We start from the raw sequence: 22,728 nt of genomic DNA, 5'->3' as shown, positions 1-22,728 counted from the left end.
TGGCCCTCCAGATGTTGTGGAACTACATTTACCAGCATGCCCTGACAGTTTTGGCATGCTCTTATAGGAAAAAATGTGGCAATGCATGTTGGAACATGTAGTTTCACAACATCTGGAGGGCCATAGGTTGAAGACCCATGAGCTAGGGAGTCTGGGGAATGTGACAGTTAGTAATGACTACAGCTGTGCACCAGCTAGGGAGTCTGGGGAATGTGACAGTTAGTAATGACTACAGCTGTGCACCAGCTAGGGAGTCTGGGGAATGTGACAGTTAGTAATGACTACAGCTGTGCACCAGCTAGGGAGTCTGGGAAATGTGACAGTTAGTAATGACTACAGCTGTGCACCAGCTAGGGAGTCTGGGGAATGTGACAGTTAGTAATGACTACAGCTGTGCACCAGCTAGGGAGTCTGGGAAATGTGACAGTTAGTAATGACTACAGCTGTGCACCAGCTAGGGAGTCTGGGGAATGTGACAGTTAGTAATGACTACAGCTGTGCACCAGCTAGGGAGTCTGGGGAATGTGACAGTTAGCAATGACTACAGCTGTGCACCAGCTAGGGAGTCTGGGGAATGTGACAGTTAGTAATGACTACAGCTGTGCACCAGCTAGGGGGTCTAGAGAATGTGACAGTTAGTAATGACTACAGCTGTGCAACAGCTAGGTGTTCTGGGTTATTATAGACCATATTAGAATATTGGTGGTAGAGCATCTGCAAGTGTTGGAATCCGTTTTAACCTGGCAACATAACTTCTATGTGAACAGATTGCATGTATAACGGGAAGGTCTCAATCGTGAACTCACACCCAACCTCTCAAATGCGAGACCTTCAGACGACATCCATGTAATGTACACATTGGCGCGGTGTGCTGGAGCCGAGTACCACCTCCAGACTAATAATACATCATACGCAGAGCTGGCTGGGGTTAATTGATTAATTGATCGGTACCAAAAATGTTTAATATGATGTACAGTATAAGGGGTCTCTCCTCTTTTGCTGCATTCAGCGGACTTCGAGGCAATCCAGACGCATCTGCAGAGGAAACTACTGTTTAAATAAATGTATTTCCGGCCTGAACTTAAGCCTCATCGGCAATATTGTCAACCTGTTGTATCAATTTTTAGAGGAGGGTCTGAAATAATTTTCCATAAAATCACATTAAAAATTAAAGAAGAAAAAAATCACTTATAACCTTATGTTCCATGGAATTCTATTTACCCGCGGCTCATGGAGTCCAAGTTCCAACAGGTGTAGACACTGGGAGAGCCTTAGAACACATGCGATAACCAGGACAGTTAGCAGCAGGGAAGCCTACGATAAACCCGCACCACACCCCGCGTTCCTCCCTTACTGCACCCTGCAGACTGATTCACCCAGAGAAGTATCATCTACACACCTTAGACGCAGGGCTGGGCAATAAGCCACCCTCCAGCTGTTGATGAACTACACATCCCAACATGCCATGCCTTAGTTTTGATATTTGGCCATGCTGAAACTGATGCAAGGCATGCTGGGATGTGTAGTTCATTAACAGCTCGAGGGCCGCTTATTGCCCACCCCTGGGAGTGTTCCCTACCTACCCTTTATTTGTCTGCATTAATTTAATTTAACATATGTATAGTATAATAGAATGACATCAGGTCGATGTCATGGGACCACCATCAGTATAAATGTCTTTCTTTTGCTAACCGCCCTTCGGGCAAGGTGGCACGTTCCGATGCGCCTGACACAAGTTACTATTCCTATTAGATGTCCGCCAATTATAATAATAATAATCTGAATCGAACAGTAGATCTGTAAGAGCAGTCCTGCAGTTGGCACTTTAACTCAATTACTTGGGGACCTTTAAATGCCAAAACCAGGAAGATGGCCTTTCCTATGATGAGGTGGCTGGCAGGAACAGTAATCCTCTGCACCAAGTGTCTCGCTAGATGTTGGCACATAGTTATCCATCTAGGTGGGAACAGCACAGCATATATTTACAAAGCGGCTCTTCTAGTTCCAAATATAAAGATGCACTAATGTTAAAAACAAAGCACACTTTGCTGTGCACTGAATATTAATGCTGCTTTCCATTGCAAGCTCCAGTTCGCTGAGAAATACTTCTTTGATTTAACCCTTGGTTGCCATGATGCTTCAGGGGACCTCGGGTTTGAGCCAGGTTCAGTAACATCCCTGGTCTTTTTTTAATTAAAAAAAAACCTTTTTACTTATGAGTAGGTTCCCTGAGCACAGCATTGTGGAGAAAGCTTAGCCCTTCCCTTTAACCTTTTCAGGTGAATGAAGCTCATCCTGTATCATATGGAAGTAGATTGCCCTACTGATACTCCCCAAATTACCAGATGGTCACAGAGATGAGGAATCCTAGATGGGCCATTTGACATTGTAAAAACCATTCTTTTTAATGGATCTAAATTGCGCTTGTAATTTACCTGTTTATTTTGGACTTTTGATGATATTCTAATTTATCAATTCGATAGTACACTGGATCCTGGTGAATTGATTTTGCGCCATCTCCAGTTGGTTCAGTATACAGAGTGGCTGCAACTGTCTGTAGATAATTATTTCATAGTAAATATATCTACTTGGTGACAAACTCTTGGCTATATATTGGCCTTTGTCGTTTCCAAACTCTGCTTGCCTGGGGTCAGTGTGAGGGTTGCAGTAATGTCGATGGTTTGAACTGAGCTACAAGGCATTGTTCATGTCTGTTCTCTCTCTTGGGAAGTTTCAGTTGAAAGACATATTAGTAGTTGGACAGTATCAGTTAGAAGATGGATTAGCACCATGTAATGGATCATCTCCAGTCCGAATATCCACCTCCATGTCTCAGACCATTAACTCCCGATACATTTCTATACTGTGCTATGAGCTTATGCCTACATTGATACTGCTACTCTGTTCACACACAATCCTGATGCACACGCAGTGCGACCAAGATTCATTTGCAGTAGAAAATAACCGCGCAACTGCGTCCTACGTTGGCGGTGCATCCGAATCGGGCCCAATATGTGCAGAGGGATTTCGATGTGATGGAGGCAAGTCCAAACTGAAAACTTAATTACTGAGTAAAAAAAAAAGTTGGCAAGTGTTTATGGGTTACATGCAAAAGCACCCAGTATTTACTGTATATTCAAAAACTATACTTTCAGCCATGTGGGTATATTCAATTATGGCGTGGAGCTGCTGATGGTGAGCAGCGCAGATAGCTCGCCGTCAGTATTTAACTCGCCCCATAGTCTGTTTTGTCAGAGACTACTGAAACCCAGAATGTATAGGACTTAATGTGGGTAGTGTGTGAACAGGGAATTTGCAGCGATCCCCCTGTGTATAGTACTATAGTACAGCTAGTCTAGAGAACCTGCTTATTACAGGTAACTAAGTTCTGTGGTTGTTCCGCTGCGGTAAAAGAAAATCCTGTTGCCCTTTTAAATGTACTTTCCAGCTTTGTTTGTCAGGCTGGAGACTCTTTATAGTAAGCCAGGCATGTCCAAACTATGGTCCTCCTCCAGCTGTTGTGAAACTACAAGTCCCATCATGCCTTGTCACAGTTTTAGCATTCCCTAATAGCAAAACTGAGGCATGATGGGACTTGTAGTTTCACAACAGCTGGAGGGCCATAGTTTGGAGGGACATGCCTGTAGTAAGCTGAATGACGGGGCTGTCTGCACATAACCCCATGTAATTACTGATTGTAGGCCTCAATATTTTAAAAGGAAGTGTGCACCTGATTACATGGGCATCACGGAGGTGCTGCTATAAAAGTCTTGCTACTTCAAAAAATAAAATTATCGATACAGAAGCCTAGTAAGTAACAGGTAGGCGGGACTAGTCCATCTAATTGGGGAACAGAAGTTTGGGGGGGTTAGTAGAACATGAGAACCAAATTCCTTTAAGGTGGGTGCATCATTTAAACACTGCGCTGCTTTACTGTGTGATCTTCTTACATAAAGTACTGAGCGGCGTTACTCTCCATAAGCGATGGACTGCAGTTTAATTAGCTCATGCCAGAATCCAGCACGCCAGGTGCTCGCAGTCACACTGCCCACTTGTGAGCTTCGCAGCTGCTTCCAGGGTCATACATGACTCTGATGTCTCCCAGACACCGATTTGCCTGGAGGCTCACACAAGTGATCTCACAGCTCGGCAGCTGCGGGCAGTAGGGGACCTGCAACATGATTAAAGTCTTACAGTGATTGCTTTGGCGAACTGTTAACTCATTAGCCTCATTACATCTTTGTATACCACACGCTGGGGAAAGTCCTAAGCTGGGTCATATCCTGGTGTAGACATCAAAGAGCGATGTGAGCCCATGAGACGATGCAATGAAATATCCCTGAGTAATACATAGTAATATGTCTAAGCGGAGATTTCAGCAGTGATTTGATGTGCACCTGTCTGTGCACCGAACCGAGGTCCTAAAATGATTGGAGGAAGCTGGCCTTTGGTTATCCAGCTGTTTTGCACCTACAAGTCCCAGCATGCCCTGTCAGCATCTGCTGGGACTTGTAGTTCTGCACTGCTGGAGAGCTACAGATAAACATGTTGGTTTCATTTAAATCTATTTTTATAAATATTAAATATCGAACGATGTTCTTGGTTTTATTGCTCCAGAGTTGGGGCTGCAGAACAGTTCAAAATTCAAATAGGGAAACCACCACACCAACTGCCAGTTTGGAGTGGCATTTGGTGTGCCTCTCCGATTTTGCATTTTGAACTGTACTACAGCCCCCAACTCTGGATCCGCCACTGCATAAAATATACAGAAAAACAGAAAGAAAAAAAAATTGAAAGACAGAATTTGATTGGTTGCCATGGGCAACATCATTACATTTTATTTTTAAAAGCTTTAGTAAATTTACCACTCAGTGTTTTGGTGCGGCTAAGTGGCAAAGTTGACTAAACCGAGCTATTTTGGCTTGATTTGAGAATAGGTGTATGCGGACATATTTGTATGTATCCACATGCTCAGCCACGCTTGCGCAAGCCCGAACCTTGGCGCAAAAGGTCGGTCTCAAATCCGACAGATCTATGCGTAACTTGCCGTTTTCGGCTACAGAATACGAGCAGCACTAAAAATTCCATCAGCCATCCACGTGCAGCTCTACACGACTTCAAATAACATTTAAATGGCCAAAATCCCCATCTCACAGAGTTACGTGTCTGGCGAAAGTATTTTCCAAGAACAAGCGTCAGCTGCCAAGAGATGAAAAGGCAAACACTCGCTGGTAATTATGGAAAACGGATTAAGGGCTGAAATATTAGATAATACTTTAACCCAGGCTGCAAGTTTGACCTAAATACCTCTAGTTTGGAAATTTAAATAAATAAGAGTAACCGTAGAATCATTCACATTTCAAATGGCTAATAAGCTCATTAACCAGCTCAGTGGCACAGGGGCTTAATGATGCGTGCTGTTAACAAAGGGATTTAGGCGGCCTCGTATGAAAACAGAACTTGAGTGTAAGTCACTGGGAGGAAGCAAGTCTATGATGTAACGGCCGGACCACAGATGTAGTAACATCAAACCGAGAAGTGACAGCGCGTTCAAACACCAGATGGGTTCTTGTATAACGAGATTAGAAAATGACCGTTCAGACATTGCAGCCATTTCCCAGCTCTGCGGTCGCATTTTTTGCTTGCAGAAACAAGTTCCAACTACATAACCTGATTGAGGTTTTACTTACCGACTAGAATTCGGCTAAGTCAGTGCCAGTTTGGTCACCGCAGAAAGGCCGGACAATTGGTTTAAAGGCTGGTTATTGCTGCTAACACACCGCCCCCAGAGGGTTGGCGCTGTCTTCGTCAGGGAACGTGATGCTCAGGGTGGGCTAATCGAATTGCGCTGCGGCATTTTAATGATGTTCTGTTTCTCCTGATCATGAATGTAGTCTGTTATCTCTCTGGTAACTTGGTTGTCCGGTGGCTCCATATTAATTTCTGTGCACTAAGCAAAACCCAAGGGCTGAAGTTGTTAGCAGGAAGATGATTACAGATGATAGATGAGTTTTTGCCAGCAGACAGACATAGTGTAGATGTAAGCAGGATATCATCTGTCCTATTAGTACCCCCGGCGGGGTGTTTGACTGTCACGTTAATGATTCTTGTGTGCATTAGGCCCATTACCCCGTCTATACACTCGCCGCCCTGGGACTGGCTACGAAAAATAGAATCCCGTTTATATGAGACGGCCGTTAATATTCTGTGTGTTATCTCTGATTTCAAACTTTTTAAGAATTAAAGTTTTAATTCAAAAACCAATGTAGTTCTGTCTCTGGGCCTGATTTCTAATTCGTACGTAGTAGCGCTTCTTAGCGGTCACACATCTGCGACTTTAGGCAAATGCTGCTAAGAACGGCTTCCCTCGTTTACATCCGGGATTGCATTTTTGGTTGTGAATCACAGGGCTGTGGAGCCGGTAGATAAATGTTCCGACTCCTCGTACTTCTGATGCCGACTCCGACTCAGACTCCTCTGTATTAATATGCGAATGTATTTGATACATTCCTTGAAGGAAAGAAAGGCAACATACATATTATTACTACAGAAACTAGAAACTGGGAAGCCAACAGTCTACTGTATTGAACAGTTTAAGCAAAGGACAAACACAATGAAAACTAAGTTTTATTAATTTTTTTATTCATTAATTAAATGTCTGGATAGTAGCAGTAGGCATAAACATCAGGAACAGGAACTTTACCAGTTCAAAGATAAAAAACCACATTATTTGGTTGCTTTGGGAACAAAAACAATAGGAAAGGTTCAGAAGTGTGGAGCATGAGTTACGCTTGCTTTGTGACGACAACAAAAATCAACGAGCCACAATCTCCGCTGGTTTGCTTGCTCGTCACTGTTCAATTCATGGACACAAGGAACGATTTCTTTACTGAATCGTTACTGGCGACGAAAAATGGTGCCTGTACATCAATATGAACCAGCGTAAGGACTGGCTTAGCCAAGGTAAACAAACGACCCCGCGCATGAAACAAGATCTTCATCCGTGCAAAAAGATGTTGTGCGTATGGTGGGAGAGCTTGGTTGAATGAATTTTTCGAGTCTACACCAGGTGATTTCTACCAACGAGGTATTGAAAACCTTATTGAACGTTGGAAATAAGTTGTAAACTACAAGGGAGAATACATTTATAAGTATTGGTGCTCCGAATTGTGCGTTGCGTGCCATATAGTGAAGCACATGAAAAGCATGCTTTTTAACGGTCACTTAACGTGTTCGTTTTGCGGTTACGTGAGGCACTGCATGCATTGGTCTTTATTCTTACAGTAGAGAAGTCATTAATTATAATTGTCGGAGTCGGTGCATTGTTTGCCGACTCCGACCCCGACTCCCAGGTACTCGAAATTGCCTCAGACTCCGACTGTTAGAACATCTCGCCCACTGTATGATCTTGATCGCTTACTGCAAGCTAACGGCCGTTCGTATATGCAATAGGTAGTGTATAAATAAAATAAAATTACATTTTCAGTTGGTAGAATTGATTTGAAATAGAGTAAACAGGGACCCTATCCTAAATTGAATGAGGATTTTTGAGGGATTATGATGACACACAGGTAAATGTATATTTTTAAATGTATGTCTTGTGTGCAGAGTCAGATTATGATTTAGGGCAGGGGGGGCCAAACCGGTCCTCGAGATCTAACAGCAGTTGTTGATCTACCATGTTTTCCAGGCCACCTGATCTATACAATGCAGTTAGGAATGAATACAGCAGGTTTGAAAATGTGACCGTTAGTAATGACTACAGCTGTGCACCCGCTAGGGAGTCTGGGGAATGTGACAGTTAGTAATGACTACAGTTGTGCACCAGCTAGGGAGTCTGGGAAATGTGACAGTTAGTAATGACTACAGCTGTGCACCAGCTAGGGAGCCTGGGAAATGTGACAGTTAGTAAGACTACAGTTGTGCACCAGCTACAGGAAATGTGAACTGTTGGTAGATCTCGCGGACCGGTTTGGCCACACCTGATTTAGGCTTGTATCCGTTACTAGCCCAGTAACCAGAACTTGTTTAAACATAACCATGATACAAAACTTTCTTTAATAACATGACCATGTGACACTGTGCACTTGCCAGTAATGTAAGTAGACCTCTGTATGCATTGGGTGGAAGCAGGTGTTAATATTTTGCTATTTAATCCATTTTCAATATGTCCAAGCTTCACTACTACTTGATTCTGTCCCATAGGTATTTGGATCAGATAGAAGACTTGGAAGCTACTGATACAAAGGACCTGAAGTTAAATTATGGAATCGTCATTGATTGCGGCAGCAGCGGCTCGCGAGTGTTCGTGTACTTCTGGCCACCACACAATGGAAATCCACACGACCTTCTCGACATTAAGCAAATGAGGGACCGAGGCAGCAAACCCGTGGTGAAGAAGATTAAGCCAGGTATCTGCACTGATTGGATAACATACAGTATAACTCCTGCCCCCAGAAGCTGTGCAGGATGATGCTATTTGCTTTGGTTACAGTTGGAACAAAACCAGATAACTGTATTTGGTTATGTTACGATTTGTAAGCACCTGAGATAGAAGCCTGCAAAAAAGGAGCGAGTCGGTTCAGCTATCAATATACAATAAGCTATCAAGAGAAGGATCCAGGCTGCAGTCTGATCAACCTATTGATTGATCAGGCCTTGGATGTGAATAGTGTTAGGAAGAATTGTAATCTCCTTCCTCTTGACTATATGCTATAACATTCTCCGTGAACAACAAGAAAGAGACAAGTACTCCCTCTTTTTTTTTTTTTTTTTTTTTATGGGTCACTCTTGTATATTGTAATAAAACGTAATACTTATAATTTGCATTTAATAAGCTTATGGATATTCAATCCTAAGGACAGACATTCACAAATGTTATGAGCGTCACATATGTCATTTTGTGCGGCGCAAGAACACAAAGTAGGGATGGCCATCGACCTATCCTCAAACGATGGCGTTTAAAGCAGGAACCATCGATGGCTATAAAACATTCTACCTTCCTTGATGGTTCCTGCCATCGCTTTCCCCGGCATGCGCAGACGAACGGGGCGGGCCGCACCGCTGGGAGGTGCACGCACTCCCAGCGTTAAAGTTTCTTCTGCGCATGCGCACTCCTCCCGGCCCCCCGAATATCAGCCGGGTAGCAGCAAGCCGAGGAGGGAGGGAGTGTGACTGACAGACAGCGGGGTGGGGTCCACCGTCCTGGGCATGTACTTTTATGAATACAATACAGCCGAGCAGCGGACGCTGACATTGCGCACGCGCCTAGCTGGCCATGTATCATAGCTCTGCCGCTGCAGGGGGGGGGGTGGGTGGGACGGACACTTCGCCATCGGATGCCACCCATCAATGGCATAAAACTATTCGACCCTCCATTATCAATGCCCAAAACATCGAGCACTAGGTTCCGATCATCAATGTTTTGTGAACATAGTCGATGGCCATCCCTAACATAAAGATGCAGATAACAATAGAAAATGAGTAGCTCAGATAAGCCTGTAAAATATTAGCAACAATGTATTCCGATAAAGTTGGCAACAGTTACACCACTATTACCCAATGTTTACAACGTTATAGGGTGCTCCCCACATTCTCTTTGCAAGAGCCGTTATTGCATGACATTCTGTAAAGTCGCGCGGGATCTCAGAGCATATTACAAACCTTTAGGCTAATGCCGCCACACTGCAACATATGGCTGCGCAGGTGCACAAATATTGGTATACAAATGGTGGCCATGTATTCAAAACCCACGCCAGCCAAGATCGGAACATAGCCGACCCATTACCCGGGCACCACATATTGGCCTGACTTTATTGCGTTATGCAGATACTGAACAGCATTAAATTGAAGGCATTCAATACAAATGCCCATGTTATAAACAAGTGTGTTATTAATGTCATCAAAATATTCATCATTTACCTTTTTTAAAATGAATGTGTAACTTTTGGTCAAAGAAAATAAAAATGTTGAATATATTTTCTGTAAAGCCTTAAGGTTCATGATTACCGGCTGTCCTATTCCACTGCATCAATGCACGGGCATGTGCTGCCTCCTAGTGGTGGCTTTGTATTATTGCAACAAAGTTAGTTTCAAGTAATCTGCACATCCAATTGGACAATAAAAATAAATAGTATTCAGGTCTTAGCATGTAAGTGCAACATAGTTCCGACCATTCACGGGCGAGTCCGATACACACGAGTACTATCCCATACCAAGGCATTTCATCTTTGATATTTTGATGGCACCTCATTGGCTAATTCATTTCTTGCTGGAATTGCAAAACCTTTTGCAGCAGTATTTTATTAATAGTTATTTTCATCACTACATAGGGATGCACAATAGGAATGTATATCTATACATAGGATAACTATAACAAACCACTGGAAAAAAAGGATGGAGGGTATGTTGGAAGGTAGGGTGACTTATTATGGGTTGCAAAAGCTATAGGACACAAAGGGCGGTACTCAGTCTGGGATTCCGACTGTCTGAACGTCACAACAGTCAGAATCCCGGGTTGTTTTCGCCTGATCTGACGGCAATGCTGGGTACACACCAGAACAATGCAGATTGTGAGCAGGTCAAAAGACGATGGTGCGACCCGCTCACGATCTGTGGAGCTCACGATCTGCATCCAATCTGTGCCCGATCCGATCGCGACCCGTACCCACTACAATTGTCGTTTACAGATCCTACCTGCTGCAGGTAGCATCTGAGAAACGACCCGCGGGGCTGCGCATCGGTTTGGATCAGAAATGGCCCAAAACATGCCCAATTTACATACAATCGGTCGAGATTGTATTTAAATTGGGTAATTTTGGGCCAAATCATCCTGGTGTGTACCCTACATTACTCGATAGTCGGAATTTAATGTTCCGAGTGTCATAAAAACCTCTTATCTACAGTTATCTGTGCACCTGTTTTCATGTATACCCCACTCCACTCCCATAAGTCACCAATTGATCGCCCATTCCATTCGATAAAATTTGTATTCCCTTTTGGAAAAAGATGCACACTGGCAAATAAAGAGAATTGTATAATGATGAGCTTTAGATTTCCCCTAGTTGTCTGGGTCCACATATTCTACTCAGTCCTCTACTATATCTAATTCGCAGGTATCTCTACTTTGGCACTGACACCAGAAAAGGCGAATGAGTACATGAGCCCCCTTCTAAGTTTCGCAGCATCATACATTCCAAAAAGCAAGCACAAGGAGACCCCATTATACATCCTGTGCACCGCTGGTATGAGGGTCCTGCCGGAAAGGTGAGAAACGTTCCCTTAGCGTTGGAAGTTTGTGGTATAAAATCAACTTGGCGTTGGCCACCTCCTTTATTCAATATGTGCTCTGGCGGCAGAATGTGCGCAGACTTTTTAAATAAACTGTTCATCTATAAATTAATGAATGTATAGAAAGAGCCTCATACAACTGAGTAAATCTTTATTAAAAATGTGCACCTCCCAGCCAGCAGGCCGCCATCCTCCAGGACCTTGTCAAGGACATTCCCCAGGAATTTGACTTCCTGTTTTCCGAAGCTCACGCCGAGGTCATCTCAGGAAAACAAGAAGGTAATTAAAATGACTGTGATCATAGACCTGTCTGAGTTTATTACCAATTTGATTTATTACAAGATATTTATATAGTGCACAAATATGCCACAGCCCCTTACAGATAATATTTGCACATTCACATCAGTCCCTGCCCCAGAGGAGCTTACAATCCTATATTCCTTACCACAATCACGGGGAGAATATACAAACTGCACACAGTTAGGGCCATTGTGGGAATAGAACCCATGACCTCAGTGCTGTGAGGCAGTAATGTAACCATTACACCATCCGTACTGCCCCGTATATATAACACATGGCGGGGATAGAACCCATGACCTCAGCGCTGTGAGGCAGTAATGTAACCATTACACCGTCCGTACTGCCCCGTATATATAACACATGGTGGGGATGGAAGTTTGTGGTATAAAATCAACTTGGCGTTGGCCACCTCCTTTATTCAATATGTGCTCTGGCGGCAGAATGTGCGCAGACTTTTTAAATAAACTGTTCATCTATAAATTAATGAATGTATAGAAAGAGCCTCATACAACTGAGTAAATCTTTATTAAATCTTAAATCTTTATTAACCATTACACCATCCGTGCTGCCCCAGTATATATAACACATGGTGGGGATAGAACCCATGACCTCAGCGCTGTGAGGCAGTAATGTAACCATTACACCGTCCGTACTGCCCCGTATATATAACACATGGTGGGAATAGAACCCATGACCTCAGCGCTGTGAGGCAGTAATGTAACCATTACACCGTCCGTACTGCCCCGTATATATAACACATGGTGGGGATAGAACCCATGACCTCAGCGCTGTGAGGCAGTAATGTAACCATTACACCATCCGTACTGCCCACGGTTACGTCTCTCATTAATCTCTTGCTGGACTGTGAAGCTCTTAATGCAGAAGTACATTTTAACATTAAATAAATGGGGGCTGTGTTTTCTAGACCATAAAGCTAATGCTAATTAACACACCAAGCTATAGGAAACATGAACAATATAAATCTTCTGTAGCTAAATACAGGTTTATTTGATTTATAGGTGTTTACGCCTGGATCAGTATTAATTCTGTTCTTGGACGATTTGACCATGTAGTAGACGGTGAGTATTTATGTGGATAAAGGGATTTTTTTAATTTATTTTTTATCTAAAAACTTTCTTGCACCCGGAAACAAACTTTATTTAAAATGATGGTTTCAGCCACCATAACATCCATACTGTATTTACAATTGCATTAGCTGAGTCCTACAACTTCTTTTTGCTGCAAATGAACTATTATAGAGTTTCAAAGCTTTGATGTATAGTAATCGTTTGGAAATAGCGCTACGATATTGGTTCTCCATTCTGCTTTGTGCAACCATCATAGTGACCTGTGCCTCCCTATGCTTTTTATAGAGGAAGACGCAGTGGTTGCCGTGACGCTAGGCGCTCAGGAGGAGGCCATTATCCGCAAGCGGACAGTTGGAATTCTAGATATGGGTGGCGGCTCCCTCCAGATCGCCTATGAGGTTCCGAAAACGATGACCTTCCCCTCTGCAGAGCATGTAAGTCTATTCTTCACTCCTTATGCCGCGCGCCATGTTACCGGCTGTATAAACGGGAAATATATTTTACTTTATTTGTAATCAGAAGAGATTTTTTTTTTTACCATTAATATGAATATATTTATTAATATTGCACTTGCGGTGGGACTTGTGAATTACCACATGACTGTGCCAAGAACATTTGAACAATAGCAGTGACGTAATATGTTAGTACCCACCAATATGTAAGCAGGAACCAAGGGCGTAACTACCATAGGTGCAAGGGGTGCAGCTGCTATGGGGCCCAGAGCTGAAGGGGGCCCATCTTTGCTGTCTAAGTAATATGTTTTACATACATTTATCACCATCAGTTGCTAAATAGGGGGCCCTTACAAACCTTTGCTATGGGGCCTAGGAATATCTAGGTACGCCACTGGCAGGAACTATGATGGTCACTAATATGCCACCTCTGATAGTAATATAGTGTTCCCTCTAAGCTTCTTTTGCAGGGTGCCACACCCTGCCCTTTTTTGTGTGGCGCTGTGTGCCCTTACACTGCCCCTCACTGTGCTGACATGCTGCTGAGAACTCTTGGTGTATGGTATAATGTGTAATGGGTATTACGGTGTGTGGTATAATGTGTAATGGGCATTATGGGGTGTGGGATAATGTGTAAGAGGCATTACAGTGTGTGCCATAATGTGTAATTGTCATTACGACAGAATATGTCATGGGCATAGCAGAGTATGACAATGTTTAATGGGTGTAATCCTAGCTCAGTGTGAAGATTTTGTTTCTATTGTAAATTTGTAATATAAAACGTGCCCTCCCGATTGAAAAAAGTGCCCAGTAGTCAGCACCCTGCCCTGAAAGAGTGCACACTAGTAATACCCTATAATAGGTCACCATTCATAATAACGCTCATTAGTATGACAGTGTTTATGTAACTAGAAGTTATGGGTACTGCTAGACCTAGTACCCAGTCTTGTGCCAGCTGTAACAGTAATGGCTGGTACTTTCATTTGTAGAATAGTCCAGTTACCAGAGTACATATGTTCCGTCACCAGTGCTTATCCCGACTCCTTCTCCTGGTCTTTGTCCTTGACAGTATCCTTGTCCCTGTGCAAAGTGATGTTAGGCAATTTACCAGTGCTGAGCTATAATTCTACTGCGGCCTCACACCATCCCATGGGTGACCGTGCCATCGTGACGGCACCATCCAATTCTGGACTTACCCAGCACCGACTGTGTGATGTGTCAATTGAATATTCTAATCTGTTTAAAGCCTGTCTTATGCATTTCAGGAGGAAGTGGCGAAAACCTTTCTGGCCGAGTTCAACTTGGGCTGTGACCTCCAGCACACCGAGCACGTGTACAGGGTTTACGTCACCACATTCATGGGCTTCGGAGGAAACTTTGCACGGCAACGCTACGAAGACATGGTGTTCAATGAGACTATCGCCAAAAACAGGTATATGGTGCGGTGACTGCCAGGGTCTCTGGGATTGTGTAACAGGAGAACCCATTCTGGTCAGTTAATACATGTAAATGATGCTTTCTCATTCCTTGTAGAGCGTTGGGAGAAAAGACGGGAGTGAGCCCCAGCTCTCCATACCTGGACCCTTGTCTGCCGGTTGGCCACAAAGACCAGATTCAGCGGCTAGCCCAGGACTTCCACATCCTGGGGAAAGGGAACTGGGACAGCTGCCGGCAGCTGCTGGAACCGCTCTTGTCCAAATCGAATGACTCACAGGCCTATCTGAACGGGGTGTACCAGCCGGTAATCGATTTCTCGAACAGCGAGTTTTACGGATTTTCCGAGTTTTACTACTGCACGGACGACGTGCTTCGTATGGGCGGGATATACGACAGTCACAAGTTTTCCAAAGCCGCCAAGGTACCACCATGTGATCGCACTTCTCCCCTAGCTCTGGGACTGTGTGGCCAGTCTTTATCTGATGATCTTCTTCTTCTCCTCTCCCCACCAGGATTACTGTAGCATGCCTTGGACATCATTAACCGAGCGATTCAAGAACGGTCTTTATTCTTCCCATGCCGACCAGCATCGCTTAAAGTAAGTCATGTACAGTAATCCAGTCCAGAGGTCACTAGGTTGTTTATGTAGCGTTGGGGAATAAATATACATTTTGCACTAATTATTTGGAAGAGTGGACTAGTTCATGTGTGCAGAAGTATGGAATGTGTTCTGTTAGTGTAAAGAGGTGTTTTCCAGTAATGCTTTAATTCAGTAGTTCTCAACCTCAGTCCTCCACACAGAATTACAGGTGAAATAATTAGCTCCACCTGTGCATCTTTTAAAATGGGTCAGTGAATAATGAGTGCACCTGCCGGGTGACCTGGAAAACGTGCACTTGTCCTGAGGACCAAGGTTGAGAACCACTGCTTTAATTGAAGGCTGAAGGAGTGTCCGAATGTTTTTACGTACGATAGTAACCGGTCCTAAAAATTGGGTGGAGCCTGAGAAATTCTGCACCAGAGACCTGGAGTAAGAAATAAGTGACAATGAGAAGAGCGGATCTGGAGTTTGGAGATATTTTGCACCTTGTAAAGATCTGTGTTGGTCTAGGTTTAATAATGGCTATGTCCAGATTTTATAATGGTTATAGTATATCACATACTGTTAAGTACAGGCAGCCGATGTGAGGACATGGATTGTAGGGTAGATGGCCCAGAGGATAGGTTACAGAGCATAGTTAGGGTGTACTTCAAAGGCTGGGAATTTTTTTGGGTTTGGAGCCAGTAAGTAATTTTTTTAGATTGTGGTAGGAAACTGGAGCACCCAGAGGAAACCCACACAAGCACAGGGAGAGTATACAAACTCCACACAGTAGGGTCATTGTGGGAATCTAATCCATGACCTCAGTGCTGTAAGGCAGTAATGATAACCATAACACCGTCCGTGCTGCCCAAGTTCGCAGAGGAAATGCATGTAAACAAATGAAGAACATGTAAACTACACAGAGTATTGATGGGAATCCATCCCAGACACTCACTGCTGTGAGGCAACATTGCTAACCATTGCTGCATCAAGTGGTTCCGCCTATACAATAGAATGATAATGTAGTATTTTCTTATATATCAGCTGTTAATAGCAATCTTGTATGAATGAATTCTCATCACTTTGTAAGTGACTCAGAAATGTTTGAAGGGCTACACCACATTACCTTTACATCTCTCAGTGCAGGAGTTCGCTCTGTCCATTCTAATGTGTGCACCGTGCGTATCCATACAATAATACCAGCAAGGGTACAGTTAGCTGGGCTAAAAGGAACCAAAAAGCACCGTGCACACATGGAACAGGCTTTTAGATTCCGCTGCATTTACATAAATACATTTGAGCACCGTGGTAGAAGGACCTGAGGATATTGTACACACGAGGAGACTTTGCCCCATCCATGTTGAGGACTGCTGCACCCATAGTTTAGTATTAACCACCTTTATGTGTTTCTATGTTGCTCTGTACATTTGTGCAATCAAATCTGTTTTCCAGGTATCAGTGTTTCAAGTCTGCATGGGTGCATAAAGTTCTCCATGACGGCTTCTACTTCCCACACAACTACCCGAATCTCAAGACTGCCCAGCTGGTGTATGACAAGGAGGTGCAATGGACGCTCGGAGCAATGCTTTACAAGACCCGCTTTCTGCCTCTCAGGTGTGTGCTTTGTGCGCGATTTGGGTTCGAATCGCACAGCAAGTAAAACATATTTCGGTTTTGACAACCTAGTACAGATCTGCACTATCTAGTCTTGCCTGCACAATCTGTTTTTCGATTTGATTTACACTAAATGGAAGCTCGCATCCAAATTGGGATCAAATGCCGCTGAAACCATTCGATTTGATTTTAACTATATAGTCATAATGGAAAGGAATATCGAACCGTGTGTCAACAGCTTTTAGGTGCATACACACTAGAATTGTATTGCAATTTTTTCGACCAATAGCCAGTGTATGCAGGAATGACCATGTGCGGTCACGCCAATCTTTCAAGGTGGCTTGTTGGCTGCGCAGGCAGCTCAATTCGGATATCTTTAAAAAAAAAAAAAAAGCTTCTAGACTGTAGGTAGATTGTTTGTCAAATCATTCTGTGTGTACACCACACATTTAATCCGAGACACTGGGGAAGTTCAAGAGATATTGGTGACCAACAGCGGCGTAACAAGAATTTTAGCGCCCCCCCCCCCCCCCCCCCCCGCCGATATCGGCAGCGCCGCCCTCCCCTCCCCCTAGCCCTCCCACCCACCTTCCCAAGTGAGATTAAAACCCCCTTACCCCTCCGCATGCCGCCGCCGCCAGGGTCCCGGCCGCAGCGCATATCTTCTCCCGGCTCGGTCTCCTGACCTGCAGTTCTATAATAACCATCAGAAAATGGCTGCCCCCTAAAAGCAGACAGTTTGTAAGGATGCTAGAGGAGGCCTGCACCTCCTCTAGCATCCCAAAAAACTGTCTGCTGTTAGGGGGCAGCCATTTTCTGATAGTTATTTTTCATTAGAAGTGAACTGCAGGAGGAGACGGAGCCTGGACAAGATCTGCGCTGCGGCCGGGACCCTGAATGCGGCGGCATGCGGAGGGGTAAGGGGGCTGTGTAAGTTTACTTACTTGGGTGGGTGGGCTAGTAACTATAGCCCCGCAGATCGGCGCCCACAGTCCCTCAGCGCCTCCCCGCCACCGTGGGGGCTGCGGGGCTATAGTTACGCCACTGGTGACCAATGTCTTTCAGTGCATGCATCGCCCAATGTGTAGGTGACCCTAGTGATCAGCAGAAGGCGCACAGGCAGGTCAGGCGCACAGGCAGGTCAGGCAGGCGCAGTTGGCAGCGGCAACCTTTGGGGAACACACATCGCAATAACTTGTGAAAGACAAAACTGGGATCAGGCAGAGGAGGATGGCACTCCGGAGCTTCCTACCTCCGGAGCTTCCTACCTCCAGATTGTCTCCTTGCTTATCACATGCCAGACATCAGCACTGCATGATGGGAGATGTAGCTCTACATCCCCCCAACTGATGGCGTAGCCCTTGCATTACAGGATGTGATCTATTATACAGGTGTTTCCCTAATCCAGTCCTCAGGGCATCCTCACAGCGCGTGTGTTCCAGGTCTTCTCACAAGTGAAATACAATTATACAATTAGAAGCACCTGTGGGCCTATTACAATGTCAGTCATTAATGAACGCACCTGTGTGACAGCAAGCAAATATGGAAAACATGCACTGTTAGGGTTCCCCGGGGATTGTCATATACTGTACAATGTATAGGTTAAGAGAGACTAGCTGCATGACTTCAGCTTGCACATTACTTCTACATAGTCCTGTGGCATTGTAGCATATGTGGGCAGCGTAAGCGTCAGGCTTTCTGGAAAACATTTCCCACAGAATGCCCCTGTGATGCTGTCATGGTTGCTTGCTGTGTCACCTCTCTGAGCACTGCTTTCTTTTCATGTTGCAGGGATATCCGCCAGGAGAACGCGCGCCCGGCCCACGTCAGCTGGTACAGGTTCTCCTTCGTCTACAACCACTATCTGTTCTTCGTCTGCATCCTGGTGGTGCTTCTGTCCATCATACTGTACATCCTCAGGCTGAGGCGTATACACAGGAGACTGACCCGCGCCTCAGCCCTGGACCTGTTACTGCTGGAAGAGGGTGTGCATGTGATTACAGATCCTGGGATCTCCAGATAACAGCGTCTCTCTTAGCATCGGTCCAGCACTTACTTGTTGGATATCTTTCAAAAATCTTTTAAATCGAAAACCTGATTGTATTGTAAAAAAAAAAAAAAAAACCCTCTCAGGATATTGGACAATCCTGTTTAATCTATGATGTCAAACAGTTGGTCAAAATCCCCAATTTTTGACCAGCATCCAGAAAAGGGAATGAAAGCGGATACGTGCAAGCCACAAATATGTATTGGTCATCTGCACAAAGCAGAGGACGCCATTTTGAAGGCAGACCTATATTCAACAACTGGTGAGCCGGTTGTGGTATCAACCACAAAGCATCTCCTGATTGTGGTCATTCATGAATTAATCTTCTGCCCCCCTCATAAATGTTGGTACAGTCCACAAAATGGCTGCCTCCTCATGAGTATAGGTACAGCTCACAAAATGGCCACCTCCACAGTGTAAATGACCATCCTAATTTATTTTCTCTAATTTCTGCCTTGAGGCAGTAATTTACATATATAGGGCTCTTTTTTTAGAGCTAAAGGGGGGTATTCAATGTGAGGGTCACGGCAGTCGAGCTTGCTCGACCACCGTGACCCAGTCCCATTTTCGGTCAGTTCGACCGAGAACATGCAGGCGGGAATCAATGTCCCGCCTGCAGCGGGACGAGAAGGGGGCGTGGCCACGAGTTGTGTCCGGGAAGAGGCGAGCTGCAGCCGCCAGCTCGTCCCTTCCCGGCCGTTCTTGGCAGAATGAGCCCGACAGCTTGTGATGTTGGGCTCGTTCTGCCAAGATACCCTGCTCAATGCTGTCGAGAAGACAGCATTGAATAGGACCTGGTGGGCATCTCCCCGACGGGAGATGCTCGCCGGCTATTGAATACCCCCCAAAATGTTTCTCAGCATTTCATCTATTTCCACATTTATTTAGAAGCTTAATAGAATAGGGGCAGGTGTATTAAGCCTGACGAAGTGATAAAGTGGACAGTGATAATGCAGCAGCCAGTCATTTTTCAAACCCAGCCTGTAACTTGACAGTTAGGAAGTGATTGGCTGGTACACTATCACCTTGCACTTTATCACTTCACCAGGCTTAATACATATCCCTCATATTAACTAATGGCAGAATCAGACAGAAGACCTGTCCTGATCCTTCCCATAATGCACATTTCCAAATAAGCTCTGCCCAGTGCCAGGTCGACGATGCAAGTCGTGGTATGGCGGCCCTGTAGCAGGTTATTATGTCACAGTATAAGTGTATTTGTGTTTTCTTTAGGGACAATTCTGTGAGGTGTTTAGTTACTGTTAAATCAATGTGAATTGAATGTAGCTGTTTATTTAATTTTTATTGCTCTTAAATCTATTAGCTTGACTGCTTGACTGCTTCAATAAACACAGTGACCTCCGTACCTATTATTATCTACTCTGCCAGCGGTTCTCCCAGGATACCACGCAGTTCATGTTTTCCAGGTCATCTGAGGATATTTAAAATGTGACCGTTGGTGACACACACAATGCTCCTGCCAGGTGATCTGGAAAATGTGACATCTGCGAGGTCCGAAGGGTGCGGATCATTCGCGAGTTGCGAATCATGACAACCGGGCGCACTTTACGGCTGGCCAAATTTGCTGAAAAGTGTGAGTTGGGTTAATTCTGGTGCCGTTTTCAGCGTTAAAACAGCACCTGAATGGCAACTTGCATTCTTCAGGGTTAATAGGATCGACGTCTAAGCCTAAGAACCATTGAAATAATCTAAACCTTGATTTTTTTACTATTGCAATTATCTGAGCTTCACAAATAAAATCAGGGTTTTCTCTTCTTGAGCCCTTTCCTGTGTGAGATTCTGAGAAGCCAGGAATTTTCCACCCGACTGGAACTATACAACACAGGGCGTTGTTGTTTTGCGTTTGTCCGCTCAGGTGTCTCTGTCATATAATGCACACCCTGTATCTTTTTCTTACATAACACAAAGGAAGCTATTTGTACAGATGCAAATATTAATGTGACGCATCAACCCTCTGTATTGTTGATTTCTGGGCCTCATCTTTATTATTTCAGTGCTTAAAACTGCTGCTTCATGTGTGCAAGCAATTGGCCGCTGTGATTATGGGACGGAGGTCATTCGTTTTTAGAAGCGGCTTTTCTACCACTGTCCACTAGGAGGCAGTGTTACGTGTTGGTGCATGTAGTGTCTCATCTGCTTCTGCCCAGGATTGCAAAAGAGATGTTGACATTTACTTTTTAGTCTTCATTGTTCTGTTGTTGTATTGTACACAATCCAGCATTTCACTCCATGTTTAATGTGGTTTAGCATAGCCATATTCCAGCAGTTCTACTCAGGAAACTGATAATCAAATTGAATTTTTAATCTTTTTTTTTTTCCCCTCAGTCATCAAATTTAATTGACAGCAATAAAAACAACTAGGGATTAACCTCCATGCAAAAACAAATTACTAATGACTTCCGGGCTATCACATCTGTGAGTCTAAGAATTGTTTTTATGTAGACCTGTTTGGCAGGAAGGAGCCTTCATATTTAAATCTATGGCTGTGTCTACACATTGGCCCTTATTTAGATCTGATCTCAGTACTATTTGGAAAATGGGCAAAACTATGTGCACTGCAGGTGGGGCAGATGTAACATGTGCAGAGAGAGTAACATTTTGGGTGGGGTGTGTTGAAACTGAATTCTAAATTGCAGCGTAAAAATAATGCTACCAGTATTTACCCTGCACAGAAACAAAATAACTCACGAATCTAACGCTCTCTGCACATGTTACATCTGCCCCACCGGCAGTGCACATGGTTTTGCCCATTTTCCAAACAAATTTGTACTGCGATCAGATCTGAATAAAGGCCATTGTGTTTTAGCAGGATGCAGTGGAACAGGAGCTGTTTAGCAGGATGCTTACTCAAGAGATCTATAAACAAGCCTTCTGCATCCTGCTAAAACGCAATGTTTAGTCGCATCCTAAGGCAGGGGTTCTCAATGATATACATATGATATTCCAGTGCTCAGAATGCTGGTGGTCAAAAGACTAGCTGATGGGCTCAGTTAGTACAGTAACCCTCCCTTGCAGCAGCCTAACCTTAAGTCCCCCTCTAGTGCCTAAACCTAAAACCCCCTTTTCTAGCCGCACATTAGCCCGCCCCGCATAATCACTGATTGGAATGCATACTGTTTGTTTTCGAGGGTCAGTATCCTGATCCTGTTCGAGACCCTGGTGCTGATCTTCCAACGGCATCTGTAAACTCCCAGCATGCTCTGCAACTGTTTTAGCATCCCCCAATAGCAAAAAGTTAGCAGGAACATTGAGTACCCTTGCCCTAAGATTAAAAAAAAAAAAAACCACTGCCACCCGTGAATACATTTACGATGATACATTTCATATTCACCAATTATATCTACATATAAATATTAGTACAGCATATGATGGTTTCAGACATGCCAGCTCGTTACTGCGCACACAACCCTCTGCTTCCCACGTTTGATGGAACGTGTGGGCAACTAGGAGTGTGTTAATTATTCCAGTGAGCATCTGATCCTGTTTAGACCGGGTTGTGCGCTCTTGTAATGAGCTTGTCAGGTCAATGTTTCTGGTACAGTTCTGTAATCCCTGCGTTACCTGTACACACCTCACATTCCAGCTTTGGCATTGTTAATGCTGTGAAAGGGAATACTATTTATGGTACACCAGTTTCAATTTTATATGAAGTGTCAGCCTGTGTTTTCCTATGACTGTTTCTCAGTAAAGTGACATTCTGATTTACCTACCTGTCTGCTTCTGTTTTCTGTGTGACAAGATAGAACTTATAAGAAGCGTGGGGATAAACCCACGAGAGATATTTCTGGAAGTTGGAAATATTGACACACACCTACCTATTCCATACAGCTGCAGATTTGACAATTTAGCGGCCGTTTTCAACAATGCAGATTCGTCTTTTAAAAAAGTTGAATCTGC

General features: G+C 44.1%; 1 protein-coding gene across 3 annotated transcripts in view; it reads left to right on the top strand.

Moving 5' to 3' along the window:
- The window catches only part of ENTPD7 (ectonucleoside triphosphate diphosphohydrolase 7), a 100,542-nt gene extending 78,006 nt beyond the window's left edge, over positions 1-22,536 (top strand). For all 3 annotated transcript variants that reach the window (XM_083149557.1, XM_083149556.1, XM_083149555.1), the window contains exons 4-13: positions 8,206-8,411; positions 11,115-11,265; positions 11,465-11,568; positions 12,609-12,668; positions 12,963-13,111; positions 14,395-14,561; positions 14,663-14,987; positions 15,079-15,164; positions 16,602-16,763; positions 18,555-22,536. In XM_083149557.1, the coding sequence (XP_083005683.1) occupies positions 8,206-8,411; positions 11,115-11,265; positions 11,465-11,568; positions 12,609-12,668; positions 12,963-13,111; positions 14,395-14,561; positions 14,663-14,987; positions 15,079-15,164; positions 16,602-16,763; positions 18,555-18,786 (1,642 nt within the window). In that variant the 3' untranslated portion in view covers positions 18,787-22,536. The remainder of the gene's footprint in view (positions 1-8,205; positions 8,412-11,114; positions 11,266-11,464; positions 11,569-12,608; positions 12,669-12,962; positions 13,112-14,394; positions 14,562-14,662; positions 14,988-15,078; positions 15,165-16,601; positions 16,764-18,554) is intronic.
- The last annotated feature ends 192 nt before the right edge of the window (positions 22,537-22,728 follow it).

Source organism: Crinia signifera, chromosome 6, assembly GCF_055691185.1.
Source record: "Crinia signifera chromosome 6, ASM5569118v1, whole genome shotgun sequence".
NCBI classification, from domain to species: domain Eukaryota; kingdom Metazoa; phylum Chordata; class Amphibia; order Anura; family Myobatrachidae; genus Crinia; species Crinia signifera.
The sequence above is the reverse complement of the archived record's forward strand: the minus strand, read 5'-3'. Positions and strand labels throughout refer to the sequence as shown.